Below are 23,300 nucleotides of genomic sequence, written 5' to 3' on the forward strand. Positions count from 1 at the left end.
TGTGTCTCACACTATAGTAACAGGACATAGTGGAGAGAGTACTAAGCTGCGAAATATAGAAGATAAAGCGCAAGAGAAATAAGGAGTGTATAATAACTTACACTACATAATCAACACATCTATATGTGCTCTGGTTCACTCGCATTTTGAGCTCTGTACTTCTCTCAACACAACATAACTGCTTTTGCGCTCGAACATGAAGCTGCAGATAACTCATTATCAGAGAAATTACAAAACCACAGCTTGGGGCACATATTAACCATTCATGTAAAGAAACATGACCATAATCATCAAGAGCTTGAATTAATAATACAGGAACAGAATGAACGTGGTTTCCAGCAAGCCAGGAGGTAACACCCCTAAGTCGATGACAGCCACTAGTCCTCTAGCCTCCAATCTGCTGATTTAATGTCTGTGTAAAACAAAAATGTAAAGGGAGGTGAAGGCAGAGAGCATGAAGGAAAAAAAGGAACAAGCCCTATATCCTTTGTCTTTTCCGGGTAGTGTGCATAATATGTCCTTCCTCCCCTGCCTTCTACACGTCAGTTTTTTATCTCTTTCTCCCTCCAGACCATGTATGTGCATTTCCACTGTACACTGTATGTATGAGAGAAATAAAACGACTGTAATAGATACAAGAGTAACAACAAATAGGAAGATAAACGGAGAATTAGGGGAAAGCACGATTGAGAGAACGAGAGACAGTGTGGAGGCGGGAAGCAGAGAGAAGCAGGGCAATATGTCAGAGAAGGGAGATATATTTAGAGAGAGAAGATTATAGTGAGCGTGTCTGGAAGAGGAGGCTGTATGCAAGAGGCTGTTTGTGGAAGAGAGCTGAAAGAGTGAGAGCACAGAGGGAATGTCAGAGAGAGAGAGGAAGGCACATGAGATGAGAACAGAGGGTGCAGTGTGCCGCAGGCCACCAGAAGACTGCTAAAGAGGAAGGGGGAGGAGAAGGAAGGGATTGAACGAGTGTGCTGGACACTCCAACGTGACCCCCTCTGCTACACTGACTACTGCACTGAGGGCCTCTTCGCACCATACCCAGCGGTGGAACTACCCACCATTGTGGTAAAGCCTTTACATTCACTTACTGGCTGAGAAAACCTGAAAAGGTCCAACGAACAATCACAAAAATACTCCACAAAAATACTCCAAAAAACATTAAAATATTAAAAGCTTTGATGAAATCTCATTAAGGTCCTCCTCTAAAAGGGATGCTTTGTGTTCGTCCTATGGCCTTTGCTTAACACTCGATCACAAAGACCTCTCTAAGTGCCACTGGTCCACAGTGACATTCCTCTCTGTCTCTCTCTCTTTCTCTCTCTCTCTCAAAAAAGAAAGCATCAAGCACAGCTAAAAACAGACTGTTCTTTTAAAACCTGTATACTACATTATCGTATTTCACTTCCTACATATCACAAAGGAAGCGTAGTGGTTAAGCTGTTTATGGCATGACATTTTTATTTGCATACATTTTTTTTTTTTTAATTTGGCCTTAGCCCTTACGACCCTAGCTTATTTCCATTTATTCTAAGGCTTCTTTGTAACTTATCCTCTGTATCCTCGAAGGGCAGCCATACAAATCACTGTTTGATAGGTATATAAAAAAAATTTTGATACGTTGTGTATGGTGTACGGTGGTGATTTCCAAAAGGATTCCTTTTTAAAGTGTCCATGAAAAAAAAATTGATAGTAACTCTATTCAGGTTGCATTTAGATGCAAAAATCACCGACATTTCTAAAACATGACAACAAAGAAGTAGTTTTCACAGTTTGGAGAATATGATGTCTTTATTTATTATCAGTTTAATACTGTTCAGCTTCTCTTAAACTCAAGCTCACTTCTTAGGTCTGAAAGCCTGTGAGGTGCGTGTATGTGTGAAGAAGTAAAATTACCACACAGACTGCCTCTTGTGACATTTTTCAACCTCTTACACTAACAAATTTGTGTGAACAAGCAATTTAAAGCAGTGAAATGCAGCTAATAGCCAAAATCTTTGTTATTATTATTATTATTATTATTATTATTATTACTATTATACAATCTATATCCGAAGGATGCATTTTAGCAGAACAGAAGCATTTTTACCACAAAACAGTTAAAATATTTATTCTCTTGTGTCTTAAATACTCCAGACACCAAATGGAAAAAATATTCTGTCACTTCTTACAAATTATGCAAAATGCATGAGGACAGCAACCAATGGCAATGCAATGACAAATCCTGCATTGGCCTGTGCTTTGACTGGCCTGTGTTTGTGCGTCACTGGTCTCTTTATGTGCTTATATAACTGTGAGGGAAGCCGGGGACTGTCAAGGAGAGACAGACAGTCAGATTCATACATTTATTACACAAAGTCCTCTGCTGGCGGCCTTGGGAGTAGAATAAACACAATATTATCACAACTGTTTCATTTCTAACACGACAAAATCAAAATCTCTCTTAAGATTTATACCCCACACTACTCTTAGATTTGCTTGCAAAAACATGCTCATTTTGCCAACTTGTCAATTCCAAGACCTTCAACAAGGAGAAACAAATAACCTATCTCACTACAGTGAAAAACAATTCAATAACATGTAGTAGTTTTTATAGTACTTGGACAACCAATAGTCACAAAGCATCATTATCCAGATCTGAATGTTTCTTGAAAGCCCAAGGTTTCATACAGTAGTGGTTCTTAATTATGTGGGTCAAACTCCACATTTGACTATTTGTCTAACCTTCACACCTTAGACTTTTTAGTTAACACTGTAGGGTACCACAAGTGTAAAGGTCCTGTCGGTGAATACTGTAATAATTATTGGCATCCTTTAAAAAAGACATTTGGTTGATCATTAAAGCTTTGGGGTAGTTCTGTGGCTAGTGGTCCAGTGTGTCTTGTGAAGATGGATGTCATCATGAATTCTGTTAAGTACCACGGTATTTTAGTCCAAAACTTGGCTGGAAGTTAAAGTTTGCTGATATATGGATCTTCCAACAAGATAGTGACACCAAACCTACAGTACATTCAAATCAAAACACAGAAAAGAGAAATTCAAAACAAAATCAATGGTTCATGATGGCCCTCTCACTCTGGATTTGAACCCTGCTGAAATCCTGTGGTCTGATTTGAAGACGATAGTCCACATGTGCAAACCAAGAATACTAAGAAAAGTAGCTTGAAATGTTTTGCATGGTGGAGTGGAACAAGATCCCTCTACCAGTATCTCCAACCTTGTTAGACATTACAGGAAGTGCCTCAGTGCTGTTATTGCATGTGATATCCAATTTATATATTTATTTTTGCTCACTTTCATGAAGGGTACCAATAATTCTGGAGTTGACTGTATTGTGCATTGTGCTGCTGAACAATCATATACCCACGAACAGAAATTTGCTACCTTTGTGTTATAAACCATTTTAATTGGCCTTAATAACTAATTACACACTGACTTTATCCCTGTGTTACTGTATAATTCAATGACCACAAGTTATGTTGTGGTATTTATGTATCCACTTCCTGTAAGAGACTAATTTAAGAATAAATGCATTTCTTATGATACCTCTGTGAAATCTGCATGAGGAAGAGAGCAAAAAATGTGTAAGCTATTTATAGACAGGCTTTACGAGAAGAGGAAAAAAGAAGGATCTGAGAGTTTGGCGGTTATTGAGTCTTGCTGCTTAGAGTGCAGGTCTATTTCTTTTGTGACCTCCTTTTATGTCTTTACTCCATCAGTCTTGAGAAGAAAAGTAGGCTGAATGTAGATACCAAATGTACCACACAAGCGTAGATAGATAGGATTGGAAGATATCTAAAAATACTCAAAATTATATCAAAAATCAAAAACAAACAAACAAACAAACAAACAAACAAACAAAAAAAACACAATATCTGAGTACATCACCACGCCACCCAGTATTTTTGTTTCATAGTATTTGTCATCAACAAGCTAAAATTAAAACTGCTTTAAATTTTAGAACAATTTAGTTCTACATAATAACTAAATGCCTCATAACTAATATGGCCTACATCATGTCATATTGACTTCATGAGGAATTTATTTATGCTGCCTGCTGCCTTCGCTAATTTAACTGTAATCACTACATTTAGAGTATTATTGGTAAGCTGCTGTTATTTATCTTATTTGTACAATAAGTAAATGTAAGCAAACTATTTTGGGAATAATAGCCTTATTCACAAGCTGTTTAAAATTATTCTCTACTTCTCTATCCATTTCCAAAATGAGCGACAGCTAGATTAGCACCGATTCTGTGTTATACATCGCCAATATGTGAATACACTGTCTTATTGCTAAGCCTTCTTGACATAACCTTCATATGTTACACTACATTTGAGCTTAATATCATTCAGTGTCCATCCAGGAGACAGATTAACCAGAATCTCACTGTAGCAAAAATGCACATTTCATACCACTGTTTTTTAATATAGCTTGGGACTTTATGGTACTGTAGATGGATAATAAACATTGGGGTTTATTCTTCTGGCACTCCAACAATGTCTTCCAGTCATACAAACTTCACTACTGTTCAACATGCTCTTAGAGAATGGACCAATTGTAGTAATCCTATTATCCTCATTGCTCTTTGACTCAGTGGTCTAAGGACTGTCTCTTACATAACAACAAATTACAACGGGCCACATGATGACATTCAATCTTCAAATGGCTGCTCCTACTTGGAACTTCAGATTTTTTAAGCATACTAGATTGATTCTCAGTCCTTGAAAAAAAGCCAAACCAACAAAGCAGGAAGACAAATGGGGAGACCAACAGCCACACAATCAATAGTCACAGCTTACAATAAAAAAGCAAGGAATCTCAAGTGTCTCAAATTTCGATGCCTTATATTTAATCTCCAAAACTATACGGCCAAATACACACCTAAAAGAAACCTTTCCTATGTTTAAGCATGGGGAAGGATTAATATTGTTTATTACTGACTACAACTATAGATGTATGTATTTAGTCTGCTGTTTTGAAGGTATGCCAGTCATTCTGCTACTCAAGTCAGCCATCAAGTCAGACAGTGTCCCTCTCCCTCCCAACTGAGCAAAGCAATGTGCTCAGTCTGTGTGCAGCAGTTTTATCTGTGATCAAACTTAAAGTCTGAGCACCTGTACAATAAGAAGTAAAAATCATTATCATCAATAGCCAGTGAATGTGCAAGAAGGGATAATACGGGAACAACCAGAGCATCAATGACCACTGTGAAGGACGATCTGCATCCTGCATACTTGCAGAAAATAAAGAGAAGACTGGCATCAGCATGACTGGATAATCTTTATGGGTTTTTATCAGAATGATCTAATTGCATATTTAAGAACAAATAAGCACAGAAACAACAACTACAGCAAATCGAACAGTCTCCATGGTGCAGCAATGTTTATTTTCAGGAAACACTGGGTATTTGGGATCAAACTGTGCTTGTCCAGAAAGGCCCCAGGTAAAATACAGATTGTGTTTCATGAGCAGCACACTGATTCTGAAATTTTATACGTCATGTAGTTTCCATTAGGCAGAGCCAACCAGAAGGTCTACAGACACAAAATAACGTGACTACCTAAACAATTTGCCTCTTATAGAATACCTTCAAAAACCTTCTAAGAGCATTTAATAAATAAAGGCACAAACCAAATCTTGGCTACCAGAGCCCATCTCTCCTATTAATGTGAAACAAATTACCTCCATTGCAACTGCTAACTGCTGAGTCAGCAATAACAGTGTAATGGGCATCAGTTAACCAGGCAACATGCAGAAACTGTGTGCATGCAAATGAAAGGATTTGTTTTCTGACAAAGAAAGCTATTCTTACAAAGATAACATTAATACAGTGGATTTCATCTTTCTAGAAATATACATTTTGACTCCTTCACAAAGAGACAGCACTAAGAGAAAGCAAAGACTGGAGCCAGATTCAGACCTCTTCATTTCTTCCACTGAAAATTCGTATGAGTTGCTCTTCAAATTCCGCAATGGCGGGCACTGGCTACGAACCAGCATAATATTCATCTGCAGATTATTGTGTGTAAAACAATGTTCATTCTGACTCTTCAAGGACGACCGAGAAACCTGAGTGAGAAACATAATGAAATAATCTCCGAATTGTAAAACATGTGACTAAGAGTGACTAAACAGAAGCAAAAAGAACTCTATCATCATTGTTTCACTACATAATTGCACTCTGTGCCCTCTAATTTTAATGTCTTCTATTTAATCTCCATAATTTCGAAAAATGTTAAACACACAAAAAGCCTGAGTGCAGTTGAAAGTGAAACTACAATACAAACTTTACTTCAATTACATTTTAAAGAGGAATTCCACAATTTTTAACTGCATTTTGACACATTTCTCTGTAACACGTATTAAGGAGCCTGTATTTATATCACTACAGAAAGGTCAAAAATATTTCTTTACAGCAGACCTTTATGGAGCATGGCCTCAAATGCAAACAAATAGCGTGAAGAACACAGACGCCCCAGTTCGTTTATTCCATGTTAACCGAGTAAATGGTTAGGCTTCCTTTGAACCTGGAAGACAGCCTTCCAACCACCCTTTTAAAATTAGAAAGCATTTTTACCTCCAAGCTACCTGACAGGAAATTACATTATAATGAGATTATATTGAAATCTTTATATAATTAGATTATAATTAATATAATGTGCAATCACCCATAAATACACAATCCAGTGTGCACTGAATCAGAATTGTGCTGATCACTGAGACCTCTCTGAGGCCACCTGCACAGACTAAGGATTTCTTTTTGGATTAAAGAAAACTGTTTTTAGCCACTGGTATGGATTTAAGGTGCATTGTGCATTTTTTTTTTAATTTAAGTACTAGAGTTAAATTACTGCATATGCATATTTCTGTAATTCTTTATTTTCTAATTTTAGGATGAAAAGTCAAGAATGCTGTTTTTTTTTTAATCTCAGATGAGCAACTTGATATCTGATCAGAATGTAAAGAGAGAACCGTGTGTTCTGACACCTTTCTGTCATTGCCAGCATTAACTTTTTCAGCAATTTGTGCTACAGTAGCTCTTCTGTGGGATCGGACAGACGGGCTAGCCTTCGCTTTCCACATGCATCAGTGAGCCTTGGGCACCCATGACCCTGCTGCCGGTTCACCAGTTGTCCTTCCTTGGACCACTTTTGGTACATACTAACCATCTGCAACACTGCATACTGGGAACACCTCATAAGAACTGCTGTTTTGGAGATGCTTCCATGTTTCACATCTTGTGTTTCGGTGGAAGCGATTTGTTGTAAAGTCTGAGGGAAGGTGTTGAACCTTTCGCTGTTTGTTTTTAGCAATTAGCTCTTCCTAGCATTCTTCAAAACCACACAGCTGTCATTTGTTCAGGTGATGCAATGCTGTAAGTGACAGGAGTTTTCTGAGACAGATGCCAGATTTTGGTGCATTTCTGGGTAAAATATGAACAGTATATTAGCCTAGTGCTGGACTGCCTACTGGACTGACAGCTGTGTTTTCCACTGACAGTTAGCAGCCAAGTGAGGAAATTACATCTGAATAAAGAGCGTATATTGTCTATAGTTAATACATACTTAATAAAAAAAAATTTTAAAGAATGAATGGACTATAAGATCAGTAGCAACCTTAGCATGAGTTGTGTGACAATGGGAGCTCACACAAGACTATGCTATCCAATATTGGCTCTTAGTGAACTGAATGCTATGTACAGACACAGACAATCAATTTCTATCCTCATTCTTTGATTGCCTTGACAGTTCTTGTTCACGCATAACATCGTTTGACCTTTCACTCTACAGAATGGGGAGTATACAAGGACGAGTCCTTTAAAAGCTGAACCCAAGCATTAAGTTTCCAGAACAAAGACAATGCCATATTGGTCTCTGACTAGCACAAAAGGACAAGTATCTCCAGCTCAATGAAGCCGGCCACCTCCTTCCACGCAACTGCTGGACCTCTTCCTGTGTTTGAAAGGATAAGAGGGGCCGCCCAAAGCTGCCTGGAATCAGGAAGCACTTAATAATAAGGCCAGTCACAAAGCTGGGCATGTACATACATGTAGACCCCACACAGATGCTTGCTTCTTAAAAAAACAACACGTAAATAACAATACCATATACAAAACTGCAAAGGCATATCATTTTGTCTCATTCTTTCACTCTAGACCATGCAGTTTGTTTCTAGCAGTACTGTAAGCTGCTGCAGTGTTATCTGCAAGGCTGCAAAGTTTACAGATGGGAGATGAACAACAAGGGGAGGGAGGAGAAACAAAGGGGGAATGACAGAGGACAAAATGAAGGGAAGAGCAAACGACTGGCTAGGGTTGGTAGAAATTGCCCTTTCCTGCTATTTAGACACTATTTTTTATTTGCCTTACAGTGCTTAATGTTGTGGATAAGGAAACCTTCACTGTGAAGAAGGTTCTTGCAGCCTATAATTACTCTGCAAGGCAAAACAAGTCACAAAGAAAATTGTTGGTGCTGAAATGGTACACAGTGAACAGCCTGGGTATAATTTAAAAGTACTTCATATAGTAAAGTCACTATGGCAGTATTTTTGAAAAGCTTTGCAGCACTAGTAAAGCCTAAAATCCAGTGTAGTGTAGGGTATGCTTTTATTCACTGGTGCAGGGACAAAACCCTTTCAGTGATATTGTCTATGTCAATAAGTTGGCACAGTGTGTGTATTCTGCCTACATACTGGGAGCCTGGCATTGCAAAGCACCACATACAAAGTGCTTTCAGTTTGGCGGGCCTGGTGTATTCATGGAAATAATCCATTCCCTATAAGTGAATGAATGGACAAAACCTTTCTTGATATTGTTAGCATCTTTTTAAATTTTCACTGTGATATCACTGAAACCAGAAAATCCATATGCATTGTGAACAGACACACAAAATGCTCACACATAAAATCAATACTGTGTGAAAATTTAATTTGGAAAGATTTCCTAAAACAATTTATCTTCTCGCAAACAGGACTGAATTTTCTTATACATATCACTACACCCTGTTTCAACACTGTTTTTAACACGGTGACTTGCCCTTGTCACGTGCTCTTGGTGGAATCCCTGACACCATCTTAAGGGCCTGTCCATTACTGTATTCGCTCAAATAACAGAAATTATTGTGAACTGGCACATTGGATTTGGGACAGAAAAAAGGTTAGCCAGAGCAATAAAATACTTTGAAATAATACATATTTTTAAACCGTAACATTCAATTTCCTACAAATAAACTGGGCCTTGTGTAACAAATTGCCTTCCTCATTCGGCAAGTGGTCACTTTTGTGACATAGGTATTACATACTTTCGAGGGCGGAAGTCGACGATGGGATGATTAAATACAGTATTGAAAGGGGGTGGCTCAGCAATTATGACTCTGGTCTATTGATTGGAAAGATGTAAGTTCGACTCCCAGTACCGCCAAGCTGCCACTGTTGTGTCCCTGACCAAGGCCCTTAACCCTCATCTGCTCAGCTTAATTGTAAGTTGCTTTGATAAAATAAATAAAGATAAATGACATTTTTCCCAACACTTACTTGTTATTAGAGTAAAACTGTTTGGTGTAATAGCTCTAAGAGCTGCAGGAACAACCATGTATAGTTTGAGGCTGTGAAAACAAAGATGCCCAGTATTTGGATTTAAGACCAGTTTTGTGTTTCCATGTTTACTTCTACAGATAGAGAGGTCTAATTTGTTAGGTGAACTGATGTACAGAATTCACCTAACATATAATAATAGCCTACTTTCAGTTCCTCTGTCTATGACTGTCAGGCAGGTTCAGTGTTGAATACAGCTTTTTTCATTGTCTGACACTTACAGCACACTGCCTATAGAAGACAGATTAATTACTGCTATCCATGAAGCATTCAAGGTGGAACCCCATACATTACATGACTAAGTCTTCTACAATGTAATAAATACACCTGTTTCAATTATCTTCATCTCATATTTACAGAACACTAGGTCTCATATTTCAATCATGTGGACATCCTCCCATCAATACATACATTATATAGGCATAATTGCCCGGATAGTCTGACTTATAAAATAAGTAAGCAAAAGCAACAAAATAAGCAAAAGTTGTGATTAGCTATGCCAAAGATCGTCTAAACAGAAGGTACTTCCGCACACTAGCCAAGTCAAAATTGCTGGCCCAGTGTACCATAAGAGCTTACTGCCTTGTGGCAGTAAAATCATGAAATGCCACTATATATTTCACAAGAGACTGCACTAATACCAGACAGCACTTGACCACAGAACAGAATTTTTAACCAGATAGATATAAAGAGAAGCTTGAATATTATTGACCAGTCAGTCCATTAAAAAGAGTTGATATAAATACTTCATATGTCCTCCCTTTGTAGAAAAATGTGACATGCTGCTTTCATATCCTGAGTGACTGAAGGTGAAGCAAGTGACATGTAAAAAAAAACATGTCCTAACAGTTTTCTTGAGGGTACAAATGCCAGCGTGATGGGCGTTGCAGAAGCATGCAAGCATGTGATCATATGAAGGCACCTGATCAGCCAGAGCTCTTACAGGAAGTGGCTGTACCCTGCAGTAAAGGATGCACTTTGTAGAAATGCAGAATGAAGCTGACACAAACTGCTCAGCAAACCCTTGTATGCTGCCAAACAGCTTGATTGTCATTGGCTGAAATGTGTGTTGCTGAAATGGCTACCAGCTTGCCATAGGGCCAGTGTGTGCTTAAAATTACCTATGCACTTACCGAAGTGATTTATGTGATAGTAAAAGTAATAGCAGTCCTTGGTAGTTATCCTTTGACACTCCTTCTCTAAATTAAAAACTCTCAGCCACATTTGGCATTAATAACATAGGTGGAACATTATTACACAGGAGTACCCTGGTTAAGTGAAATGTGAATAATACAGAAAAAGTGTACTGTGCATTGTCAATACAGAATACGAAAAATGACCTGTCAAGTAGCAAGAGCACTATGGTTTGTCAGAATCTTGCAGAAGATAACACAGTAAAATCTATTCATGTGAGCAAAATATCATCCAGTCTTCTGTTGCTAACATAGTCCAATGGCCACAACTGCAGTATTGATTATTTTACAATTAATGGTTGACTCCTAAAAATCACATCAATGACATCATAAAATGCTTACCTTAATAGGCCCAGTGCTGAAACGGATCTTCCTACTGGCTGGAGGATCATCCTCTGTCAGCAGTCCTGGAATCTCTGTGCAGCTAGATTCCGGTTCATAAGCCTCATCATCATCATCAGCCTCTTCGTCCTCATCCAGCTGACTCCCACCAGAGTCCTCACCTATACCACTATAGGCACTGATGTCTATCAGGTCAGCTTCTGAATAATCCTCCTTTAGGTGCTCCTCCTCTGCTGCCTCCTCCTCTTTAGTGGAGGTGTCTCCTTGGTTCAGCCTGCGCTCATCTCTCTGCTCGGCAGCCTTGTGACTATTTTCAGCCTCCCCATTCTCAAGGGATGCATGAACCTCCGCGTGCACCAATCTGCTCCCTGCTTCCTGGTTACTAGCAGCATCCTGTTCCCCAGGTTTGGACTCCTTCTCTGTATTGGTTCCTGCAGAGTCCTGGAGTTCCCTTGACTGCTTTGCGTTTGGCTCTGCAGACAAAACAGACGCCTCATCTGCTGATGGCTTGTTGCTTGTTGTGTTAGCTTGAGATCCTGTTCTCCTCGGACTTCTAGGGGCTGCTTCTTGTTCCTTAGCCTGCAAATCATTTTCTTGGCTTCCTGGTTGAGGGAATGTTAGCACCTTTTTGGGGATGATTTTGGGGCGAGAGGGCAGAAGTGAGGTTGAAGACGGCCGATGGAGATTGTTCCGCAATTCTGCCTTCTCAAACACGGCGCTCAGCTGGCTGACGGTGGGTGACACTGCTTCAACTGGCCCACCTTCCGTGTCCAGTCTGTCTAGGGCTTCTGTGCTGCCGTTGAATCGTACGACTACGTCCAGGCGGCTGTCCTGGAAGCCTGAGGCACGCTCCTTCTTCAGGAGGATGCGGTTGGTTGCAGCCTGCTTCTCTTGCAGGTGGCGCTGCTCAAAAATCTTGCGTGTCTCCTGCAGCTTAGAGAAGCCAGAGGAAGGCCCACGGGAACCTCCGCCCTCAGGCTTCCCATCAAAGCGACTCACACGCTCAGAAACGGTTCCGCCCAGCTTGAGAAGTGCGCTGTGGTCTACATTCTCATTAAGACTGCTGGCTCTTGGCAAGGAGAGCCGCACTGCCTGGTCTTTCATCTTTGACGGATCTTCTTCTTCCCCAGGGGAGCCCATCTGCATGAACATGTTCTTGATGCGATGGACATTGGAGCCGTACCTGCGACCCCGTCCCAGAGGTCGCGACTTCCCCTCTTTGCCATCTTCACCGTTCGCAGCATCAGGGTCTTTGACTGGCTTAAGTGCCTGGATTCCTGCCTCGTATGCATTCCTGTGTGGCGACGCACTCCGAGCTCCGAGAGTGGTGCTTGTGGTGCCACTGGCTGCAGATGGGGGTTCAGTCTTCATCATGGTTAATCAAATGGTGGTAAAGAGTAGATGAAACGGCATAGCCTCCTCCCTTTTCCCCTGGAGGTGGAACCCCAACAGCAGCAGCAAACATGAAGCGGAGACAAATCAGGGGCCATTATCAGTATTATGAAACAGGCAAAAGATCGAGACATAGAAGAACCTTTCACAAATATGAAAGCGACTACAACAAGGTTTTATTAAATATAAAATGGTTGGCAAGTCAGTGCAAAAGAGGGCTAAAATGCTAGCCATACCTACGAAGATGGCCAATATGGTGTCCCACTTGCAAATTTGAACAATTCACACAACTCTGTCATATCGAAATAAATGAAGGTTGAGGGTAAAGGTTATTTGGATGGGTTTACGTTCCATTTTTCTAAAGGGATTCTGCTTGGACCCTTTTCTAGTAGGCAAACCTCTATTGCTGGGTTCTACCTAAAACCCTTAAGGGTTCTCTCAGTACAACATAACCAAAAAACTTTAGGATGCTAGATCAAGCCTTTCTGGCCCCTAAAATTGTAAGGCTAGGGGCGGGGTTAGCATTCGTACATTTTCTGTCAACTTCATTTGTGTGAAATCCAACAAATATCAACCATATCCTCCTTGCTCAGCTCAATCTGTATGATCAGGCTGAAGAAAGAACACACTGTAGGAATCTGCTACTAATCTGCTTTATTATCCACTGAGTGGGTATGATAGGCTCCAGCACAGGCCTAGATTTTACGTACATTTATGTCCTTGATTGAAGGAGGCTTTGTAATTCTTTTTATATGTAACTATGCCAGTTACAAACATTAAAACAGTATTTGCTGTGCATTTATTGCTAGTGGATTTTATTTATTACACCAACTGGGATCTATAGCTGCATTAAAATCAGAAGGTGTTCGTGCAATACTATATGGGTTCTGTTGTAAAGGTGTGATCTTGATTAAAACATTAATAGGCTTGGATAATAAGCTTTCCTCGGGCTATAAGAAATAAATCCGAATGCGCTCCTGTAGCCTGCTAGATCCTGGCATGGTGCAGTAGGCTTTGTTATAAACCCTGCCTGTGATTGATGCCACTAATTTTATCTAAGCAGGTTAGGCTTTAGTTCTCCGAAACACGGCATCCTGACTATACTCTGTGCTTCTGGTACTGTATGTTGCTAAAATCGCATGCTTGGTGCAATTACTACAGCCTATCGGAATAGCAGGCGATTAATTTGCGGTGTGTCAGCGAACAGGAAGGCTGTCAAAACACGACAGTAGGACCCTGCGGAACGGCGAGGCCCCCGCTCACTGCCTAATACACAGGCTACATCCCAACCGCAGTACTACCGCACTAAACCGCATGTCCAAATAATACCGCAAAAAATAGCAATATGCCAAAGCAGAACGCTGTGCACGAGCTGACTGCGATTTAATGCATTAGTATACGGCTCTGCATGTAGCCTTTGTCTCGCTTACGTCGCTTCCTGCATCTTCTGTCGCCCAAAATAACGGTTCTCTTTTTCAATCAAAGACAGAAACGAGGACAAAAACGCACCACCAGCGGCTCGCGCCACCGTCACTACACGGACTCACCTTGTTTTTCGTGTTCATCAAAGCTCCAGTGCGTTAAACTCCGTCCGCCTGCGAGTCCATTGTGTCCGCGAGCCGTTTTCAGCCTGTCGGTTTCCCCGCGAGCGAGCAGCAGTGACGCGGCCGCGCTGTCTCTCCCCGGCTCGCGCTCACAGCTCAGCTCACAGCCCCGCCCCTCCTCTCGCGCATGGCATCACTGCTTCCATCACATTTTCCTCCTGTGGGCTTAGAAACATGCAGCGTGGTAGCATTGCTCAACATGTGAATACTACATATGCAGCTCCGTGCAAAAGTTTGCATCCCCGTGGTTTGTGAGTGAAAAATATGCTACTGTACTGTAATTCATGTGTAAGAAGCTGTTGGGGCACCCTGCACCAGGACAACAGTCCAGATTATTAAGCAGCAAACAGAAACATTGTACAGAAATAACCAATATTACAACAAACATTACTACTTAGATTACAAAAGCTGGTCAAAGGATACAAAGGAGGGTGAAGATAGTTACAAAGCCAAAGGATAGGCATGCAAATGATTTATAACAGAATATTTAACAGATTTTCCACAGTTAATATCTTCATTCATTCATTCATTCATTCATTCATCTTCAGTAACCTCTTTATCCTATTCAGGGTCACAGTGGTTCAGAGTCTACCCAAGGATCACTGGACATAGGATAGGAATACACCCTGGGAATAGGAAGCCAGTCCATCACAGTGAACCATGCACACACACACACACACACACACACATCTAATTTATTTTGGCTAATCTACCTACTAGCATGTTTGTGTAGTCCGAGGAAGCCAGAGAAGCCAGATGAAACCCACACAGACACTCACAAACAGCGACCTGAGCTCAGGATTGAGCAGGGGACCCTGGAGGTGTGAAATGTCAGTGCTACTCTCTGCACATTCCTAAAAATAACAAATTTTAGTTAGCAGTTCCAAATAAAGTATCCATTCTTGAAAAGACAAAAAAAAAAAAAAAAAAAAAAAAAAAAAAAAAAAACAGAATTGACAAGCAAAGGCCCTAAAACAGATCTTTCAGAATCCTGGGTTGCCATTTTCTTGATTATAAATCTGCTTTAATTTTAAAATATGTGTTTAAAGATATAAGTTAATCTATTCATCAGCTTTTCATGACTACTTCATGAGAAATGTAGTTTAGGCCCAAAAAAACCCTTCCAGTTTGGTAGAAGCAAGCATCTGCTGTATGGTTTGTTTACCATTAAAAAGACTCTTTAGGATTATATTATTTAGGCCAGTGAATGACAGGCAGTGCAGAAATATACTAAATAAGATAAACATAAGACACATTTTTACTGTTTGATCCTTTGAGTTTATAGAGTAGTCAGATTGCAGCCTTTGCAATCTTTTGAGAAGGAGAGAGGGCAAATCTTACTGGAAAATCTTACATCAACGAGTGGCAAGTGCTATTTCGTCACAAAGTATAAAAGTGTATAATGTTTCAAAATACTAATTTCTTTTGATATTGCACAAGTTTGTTAGAGGAAAGGGAGTGTCGCAAGGATTGGGGCCTTTTATAATTTGCTTGATTTTGTTGATGATAAGTGTGTAGTTTAGTATTAAAGAACAAGTGTTGAGTGACATCAATAACCTTTACCAATAAAATCACAGCTAATCTTTGCTTTTTTTTTGTTCATGAGCTTAAGATCAGATTTATGTGAGGAGTGAATTCATCAGACAAGCTGAATGAAATCACTGCAGCAGTCACACTACACCCTGTAGGAGACACACTGACCCATTTTGGCATGATGTGCATCTCCTCTGGAAAGCGCATTGAGAAGAGCGACACCACGTGATGGGTTGGGGACATGACACCTAGAGCCTAGAGGAACGTCACTGCTGCAAGACCACCCCTCTGACCAGGTACCTATTGCTTTAAATTCGTCATTTTATTATAATTTCATAGGCTACCTTTGCAAAATTGGGGAACAGTAAAGTGCTACACACAGCAAGCACAGTAATGCATGTGTGGGAATTCTGTTTGCTGATATGGCCAGCTAATCCAGTGTGTGTGTGTGTTTGTGTGTGTGTAAGAGTTCACTGTTATCTAGTTCTCATAATTTTTGTGTATGGGGATAAGATGGATAAAATGCACAGAATCAGAGCAGAACCACTTAAAGATTAGTGCTAAGACCTACAGAAATTGTGCATAATCAATCCCTTTAAATAAACTGTTAGAAAAGAAATATGGTACTCTCCTTAAATCACCACATGATACCATGCCAAGGTAAAAAGAAAAGTGAGCCTGGATGTGGCACATTAGCATGTGACTCATGCTTATGCTTATGTCTTATAAACTGCTTCATAAACTGGTGAATGCGTGTCCTATTATGGAATTCAGTGATGTTTCACAAAGTCTACTGAAAATGTAAGAAACATATTGAGTATCATTAAATAGTAAGACCTCTAAGTATATTCCTAGAAGGTGCTGATGTATAAATGCAGGTGGTTCATGCAGAAGCAGCTTAATACTGCTGCACTCCCCTCCTCTCACAGATACAGTTTCCATAGCAACCCCTCCTCCTCACTGCCACCATGGTGACCCGGATTTTTCACATTCATGGATTCAACCTGCACTGGTAACAGGCCTTCAGATATGGATGTAGGCTTGGGTTGAAAGTTGGTATACCTAAAGGGACAAGTGGGTCTGTGCTAAGGTGGAAATAAAACGGAAGTTTCGTGAATTAAATTTGTAAGCACGTAACCACATTGTGTCTATCCAAATTAAAGACCTGATTAAAACACAAACAGGCTCTACCTGAATGTATATTATATACAGTTTAATCACTATACGCACATCTCTGCGGACAGACAGACAGTCGGACGGACATGGACACACACATACACACACACATACACACAGGCAAAGCCAATGCAAGCAAAAAGCTTTACATACAATAAGTTACATAATTATTGTACTTACTGCACAGTAATTACAATTTTGGAAGCAAGGATGTTGCGCATCTAACATGTTTTTCTCTAATTTGAATAACTTTAAAAATCTGAACTCATTAGATCTCCTAGCATTGCTGATTCTGAATCTGAATGTCTATTTTTCTATCTAATTTTTGATATCTTGACATAGTTAATGTAATGTATCCAAAATGCCCATAAAAAAGCCTCCATTTGCACTAATTACAAACTGTTGCCTTTGTTGGCATAAGCTACTTATACTAAATCTGCCCCCCATTACTTAAGGTTATATAATTGCTTATAGCCTACATGTCATCAGACTCATTTAGTGAAGACAGGCACATTTAAGAGGAAATAATTGTTCAGCAACTGTGTTCATATAAAAAGCAACTTTGAATTGCTAAGTATATAGAAAAAAATAAGAAAAGCCATCAGCTGTTTTTGTTATTATTGTAGGCATATGCTACATGCTATTGAGCGACATGCTCTTAAGTAAACATGCCACAATTTTGCACTTTAGAAAATTATTTGTCTCTTGGAGAAGAATGACACCACTGCCATAAGGGAATACTGTTGCCATGAAGGGGTGTACCTGATCTGCAGCAGTGTATAGGTAGGTGGTACATGTCAAAGTAACATCCACATGAATGCCAGGACCCAAGGTTTCCCAGCAGAGCATTGCCCAGAGGATCACGCGGCCTCGGCTGGCTTGCCGTCTTCCCATAGTGCATCCTGGTGCCATCTCTTCCCCAGGTATGTGACGCACACTCATCCCGGTGTTCACATGACGTAAAAGAAAACTTAATTCATCAGACCAGGCCACATTCTTCCGTTGCCCCATGGTCCAAAAAACTAAAACTAAAATCACATCCCATATAGTGTTCCATCTCATGTGTTTTAATCCCTGTTTCTTTGTAAATCCATGTGTGTTTTCTTTTGAGTTGCTATTAAACATCCTTCTTGAGTTTGCATTCTCAGTTTCTTTGTGTCTTTTGGTTTTGCATGATGGAAGAATGCTGTGAAAATAGATACAGATGAAGGAACATCAGAACACATTCTTTGTCATTTAGACACAACCTAGCAGATTGTGATAATCAGAGCACTTCTTTTTGTGCTCTGCTTGCTGGTTGGGAAAGCTAGAGAGTGGGCTGCCATGGGGCTGCAAGGGATGGAGATATGGTGGTATGATCACATCCTGCTTTAAGGTAGTTTTTGATCATCCTACAGAGGATAAAGGATATGGAGAAAAACCGCTATGACTGGCTCAGGGAAATAAACTAGCTGCAGAATATGCACTCTCTTTTCATATGCTGGCTGCAAACAGCAGTTGAAATCACTCTGCTCAAATCGACACATATCGCTGCAAATTGTGGGAAGAGTCACAGAACGCTAACCTGTCATTATGCCTCCCTGTCTCTTGACCAGGCCATTGTCCTCTCAATCCAGCTGGACAATCTCTTCAGAGAGAGGAAAACACCACTCAGCACTTATTCAGCCAGTTTTTCTGAGCCCATGGAGGTGGGAAGGACTAAGTTTTCACTGGAGTAATGGCAGCATAGACATCAGCAAGGCCTGTGCTTGTATTGCGGGTATTCAGATCATCTCTATGCCAGTTGTTGAGCTAACCCAAACACACATAAAAATGCAGTGAGTAAAGTACAGTTTTCTTCTGTAGTCTTTCACCTTAAAATGATTTTTTTCCTACCTGATTGGTAGGATTTATAGTTTGATTCATAGATTGATATTTGGCCAGAGTCCTGAAAAACATCATAATACCCTGCAAGCCACCACTACATGGGCAAGACCTGCATGGCTGAACTCTCGGCTTGGAGGAGGTTGAGTAATGAACACTTCCCATTTCACTACTATTTGGAGATCATTAAGGAGATTAAGGATTAAGGATTTAGAAGATAGAGCTTTTTGTCATTCAGTCACCTCATCACCCTCTGAAGCTAGGACTCCCTTGGCTCACTCTCTATGATCCCCTGATCTCCTGGACTTAGAGAGAGCTGACACACTGGTTCATTTGTTGCTACAGCTGCTGTCTCCCACTCCAGTGTGGTTCCACCTCCACTGAGAGCTGGTCTCATCACAACCTAACATCCCTTTCTAGAGTACAGTGACTTAGTGTAGGTGTTTAGCAAAACCAAGTTTACAGAATTTCCTCTGCATATACCAGGTGTCTGTGCCATTGAACTTTTGTCTGTTGCTATACCTCCGCATTCTTGGGTATATCCTCTGTCATGCAAGGAGATAGAGGCGATGAAGCACTAAGGCACAGTTTCATCAAAACTTTCACCTCATCATCCTCAGCAGGGTTCTTCTTTGTGGAGAAGAGAGATGGTGAAATCTGCCTCTGTATCAAGGCCACTGTCAAGTATCTCAACCCCTTACCATTGCTGCCAGCTACAGTGGAGCAGTTGCCTCAATGTTGGATCTCGGAAGCGCATACAATTTTGTACGTATCTGGGAATGAAATGAATGGAAGATGGCCTTCACCACCACCCTGGACATTATAAATACTTTGCTGCATGAGCTTGCCAACACCAATTCTGGCCTTTGCCAACAAAATCCTGAATGACATACTCTGTCGTTTCATTGTAGTCTACAGCAATTCTCCCTTCGGCTGAATATTCCAGAACTATCTCATCCAACATGAACAACTCCCTTCCAATGTGTCCTCAGTTACCAACCTCCTCACTTCCCTCGCATCCATGCCAGAGATAGTTTCTGTGCAGTGAAAGGACCTAGAATCCAGACCTCCTTGGAGTTTTAATCCAGATGTGCTTCTGTTTTTGTTTTGGTTTTGTTTACTCTGCCCCATTATGTGTTCATTGTTTCTTGTCTTGTAAACCCATTATTAGCCTCACCTGTGTCTGATTAGTGTCTATTATGTTGTGCATTTTTTCTGTGTTGTATTTCCATGCAGATGTGGAAGCAGATGGCGGGACACATTTGAGTGAAAATTTTTTAGTTTGAGAATAATTAAAAAAATTTTTTTTGAAGGCAACATGTAGACCATCCAGCCTGATATTCATGGATTTTTCTTTTTTTTTTTTTTTTGCTGTAGGACTTAGGACTTTATTTCTGTATTATAAAATAAAAGAAACCCATGCAAAATTCTTTACAATTAGAATGAGCAAGCATATGTTATTGGATTTTAAATTGTGATGATGTGGGTTCGTCTCGAGAATTATTGCCACCCTTAAAAAAAAGCCAAAAATTATTGAATAAAACATTACAGTGACTTGATTTTTCCACTCAGACAACTAGTGAACAATTCCTGTAACAGTCAGTAGGTTTTAAATTATTATTATAACCTAAACATTAGGTTTAAAATGATTTAAATTTCTTTCTTAAATATATATATTTAACAACTGCAAACAAACTGTCATCACTGTCATCATATAATTATGAGGATGGCAATGTAAAATCTCTTTGTCCCTTCAGGAAAAACCAAAGAGCTTTCAACACAAAAAAAAAAAAAAAAAATAATAATAATAATAATAATAATAGTCAAGAAATTAATATTAGAAATGCTAAAAATATATAAATAAAATTAAAAAAATCATTCTTAATCGTCATTATATTCACACAAAAGAATTTAATAAAAAGTTTCAAAAGTTTGGAACAGTTGAAAATTTGCCGTGGAGAATGCAATATGAGCATACTGCAGTGGAATAGCCATCTTTGGGACTGAAATGAAGTGGTTAGTCCACATAAAGGAGCTTAAAACATTTTGCATCTCTGTTAAGCATTACTTGATGAGGCTCAGTGCTGTTATTCTCTTTTCCACGCTTTATCAAATAAGTTGAGCAAATTGCATTTTTTTTCTTTAGCTGCGCCTCTTAAGGGTTGCCATGGTGGATCATTGATTTGCATATTTGATTTGGCACAGGTTTTATGCCAGGTGCCCTTCCTGAGCAACCATCCCCGATTTTTATCTGGGCTTGGGACTAGCACTGTCTTGTGCAAACCCAGTGGCTGGGGTTGGTTCCCTGGCCAGGAACTGAACCTGGGCTGCAACAGTGAGAGCACCGAGGCCTGCCTGCCTGTCTATCTATCTATCTATATACTCACTGGACACTTTAATAGGAATAGTTGTACACCTGCCCATTCATGCAATTATCCAGTTAGCCAATCATATGGCAGCAGTGCATTGCATAAAATCATGCAGCTACTGGTCAAGAGCTTCAGTTAATGTTCACATCAGAAACAATGTTCAAACATCAGAATGGGGAAAATGTGATCTCAGTGCTTTGGCATGGCCGTTGGTGCCAGATGGGCTGGTTTAATTATTTCAGAAACCACTGATCTCCTGGGATTTTCACACACAACAGTCTCTAGTGGTTTCACAGAATGGTGTGAAAAACAAAACATCCAGTGAGCAGCAGATCTGCAGGCGGAAATGCTTTGTTGATGAGAGAGGTCAGAAGAGAATTGCCAGACCCCTCATGGCCAGTAGATGTCGATATTTGTCTGTCTAAAAGATTTGTCCATCTCTGGTGCCTGAAAAGATGGCATGTGGGAAAATCAGCTAAAACGAATTCACAATTTTATATTAGACTGACATTTCGCCATTTTCAATAATGAAACTCAAATTACTGATAGATGCATGAATGAAAATACTTTGGTCATTAATTCCACCAGTGTTAACTGTGTTAACTTATTACATTTGCCTGCTGTTCTATCTGGTTTTTATTTTATTTTTGTCTTATTTTATTTTATGTAAATTTTAAAATATATTTAGATGGGGTGTTCTCTTGTCATTTTCAAGTTAAAACCAAAAAAAAAGAAATGATGCAGGGCTTACCTGGTTTTGACACCTAGCATGCTTAATCCCTTACTTCACTTCATCTTTAGACTGTACATTTCAGTGGCTCCTAGAACCTTCAGAGACAGTGCTATAATTTAAGTATACAAGTAGAAACAGTGTTATAATTTAAATACAGACAGTATTGTAAGTTAAGTACACAAGTACAGACAGTGTTGTAATTTAAGTACACATACAGGTCATTTCCCCTACTTCCCCAAGTATTCCTTTCTCCATTATTCCATTCCATTCCACCATTGAAACTAATTAATTTTGCTCTTAATTAATGTTTTGAGTTGTGAAATCTGATGTAAAGTGATGTTCATCTGAAAAGATGACATACAGTACATTTAATCTGGGTTCACTAACGCCTATCTAATCCAGCATTATTTGATAAGATTCCTTGTTTTTTTAAAGCATGACTCCATAGATAAATTACAAACAAATTCCATTGCACATAAATAGGGGACTATAAGAGTGTAAAAGCCATTCTATTATACCTTATTTGGTGCACTTATACTGGAAATAAGGAGGCATTTGGGAGCACCAGTGCTGTGCACACTGCTTAAACAGAGATCATAAGGCTACTAGATACACAGTGTATTAAACAGATAAAGCCCTAACAAAAATGGATGTGTTGTGGAGATAAGTACACAATTTTACAGCTGGAACAACAGGTAGAATATATTCATAGGAATGTAGATGAAATGTTATGGTATGAATCTACAGAATACCAAATGAAATCAAAGCAGGAGACCGGCTCACATTTCAGCTAGCCCCCCACTACGGAAGCCTGCACATACCTAGCCACACAATGGCCTCCTTGTATCAAGCAAGACAAGCTTCCCTTCACCATGAAGATTTCTTCAGTACACACTGGCGCACAGATCACTTCAGTACCAGGGCTGTGAGGTACAGGTAAAGCTGGAAGCCGAGTTCCCTTCTGGTGGATTATGAGAGTTGTCTACGAAGTGACCCTGCATGGAGTGACCCTGAGGACTCAGCTAGTCAGACGTAGTTATTTCTTTTGTGGAGATATAATCTGAGAGCGAAGAATGGTCTCCATGGATTTATGGCAGAGATTCCACAGACGGATGGGATTGTCAGCAGAGAATCAGTTGATCCCATTTTTTTTTTGGATTATATCAGATTTTATTCAAAGCAGAAGAAGAAGCCCAGACTCAAAGCAGGTAATGTGCTGAACCTCTACAGAGGAGCATTAGGCTATGCTAGTCATTAAAACTTCACTGCTGGTTAAATTCAGTGACTGGGTGGGCATCTGTGTGAGTAGAACAAACTAAAACTCGATTTTACGATTTTAATTTGAGAGTTAAAAAAAGGTACAATTGTAAGACATTTCTGTTTCTGTTATTTTTCTTTAATCTTCCTTCCAGTCAAAACAATGGTAACAGGTGCAAGCTGTGCTTCATTAAAGTCCATTGGGTACTTAGGGATGAGTCAAGACCACTTCTGACAAACA

General features: G+C 39.8%; 1 protein-coding gene across 1 annotated transcript in view; it reads right to left on the reverse strand.

Moving 5' to 3' along the window:
* The window catches only part of ppp1r9ba (protein phosphatase 1, regulatory subunit 9Ba), a 42,793-nt gene extending 28,565 nt beyond the window's left edge, over positions 1-14,228 (reverse strand). The window contains exons 1-2 of the mRNA XM_026916517.3: positions 14,072-14,228; positions 11,133-12,563 (exon numbers count right to left, since the gene is read on the reverse strand). Coding sequence (XP_026772318.1) covers positions 11,133-12,506 — 1,374 coding nt within the window. The 5' untranslated portion in view covers positions 12,507-12,563; positions 14,072-14,228. The remainder of the gene's footprint in view (positions 1-11,132; positions 12,564-14,071) is intronic.
* Positions 14,229-23,300: the final 9,072 nt, after the last annotated feature.

The sequence above is a fragment of the Pangasianodon hypophthalmus genome, chromosome 13 (assembly GCF_027358585.1).
Source record: "Pangasianodon hypophthalmus isolate fPanHyp1 chromosome 13, fPanHyp1.pri, whole genome shotgun sequence".
Taxonomy (NCBI): Eukaryota; Metazoa; Chordata; class Actinopteri; order Siluriformes; family Pangasiidae; genus Pangasianodon; species Pangasianodon hypophthalmus.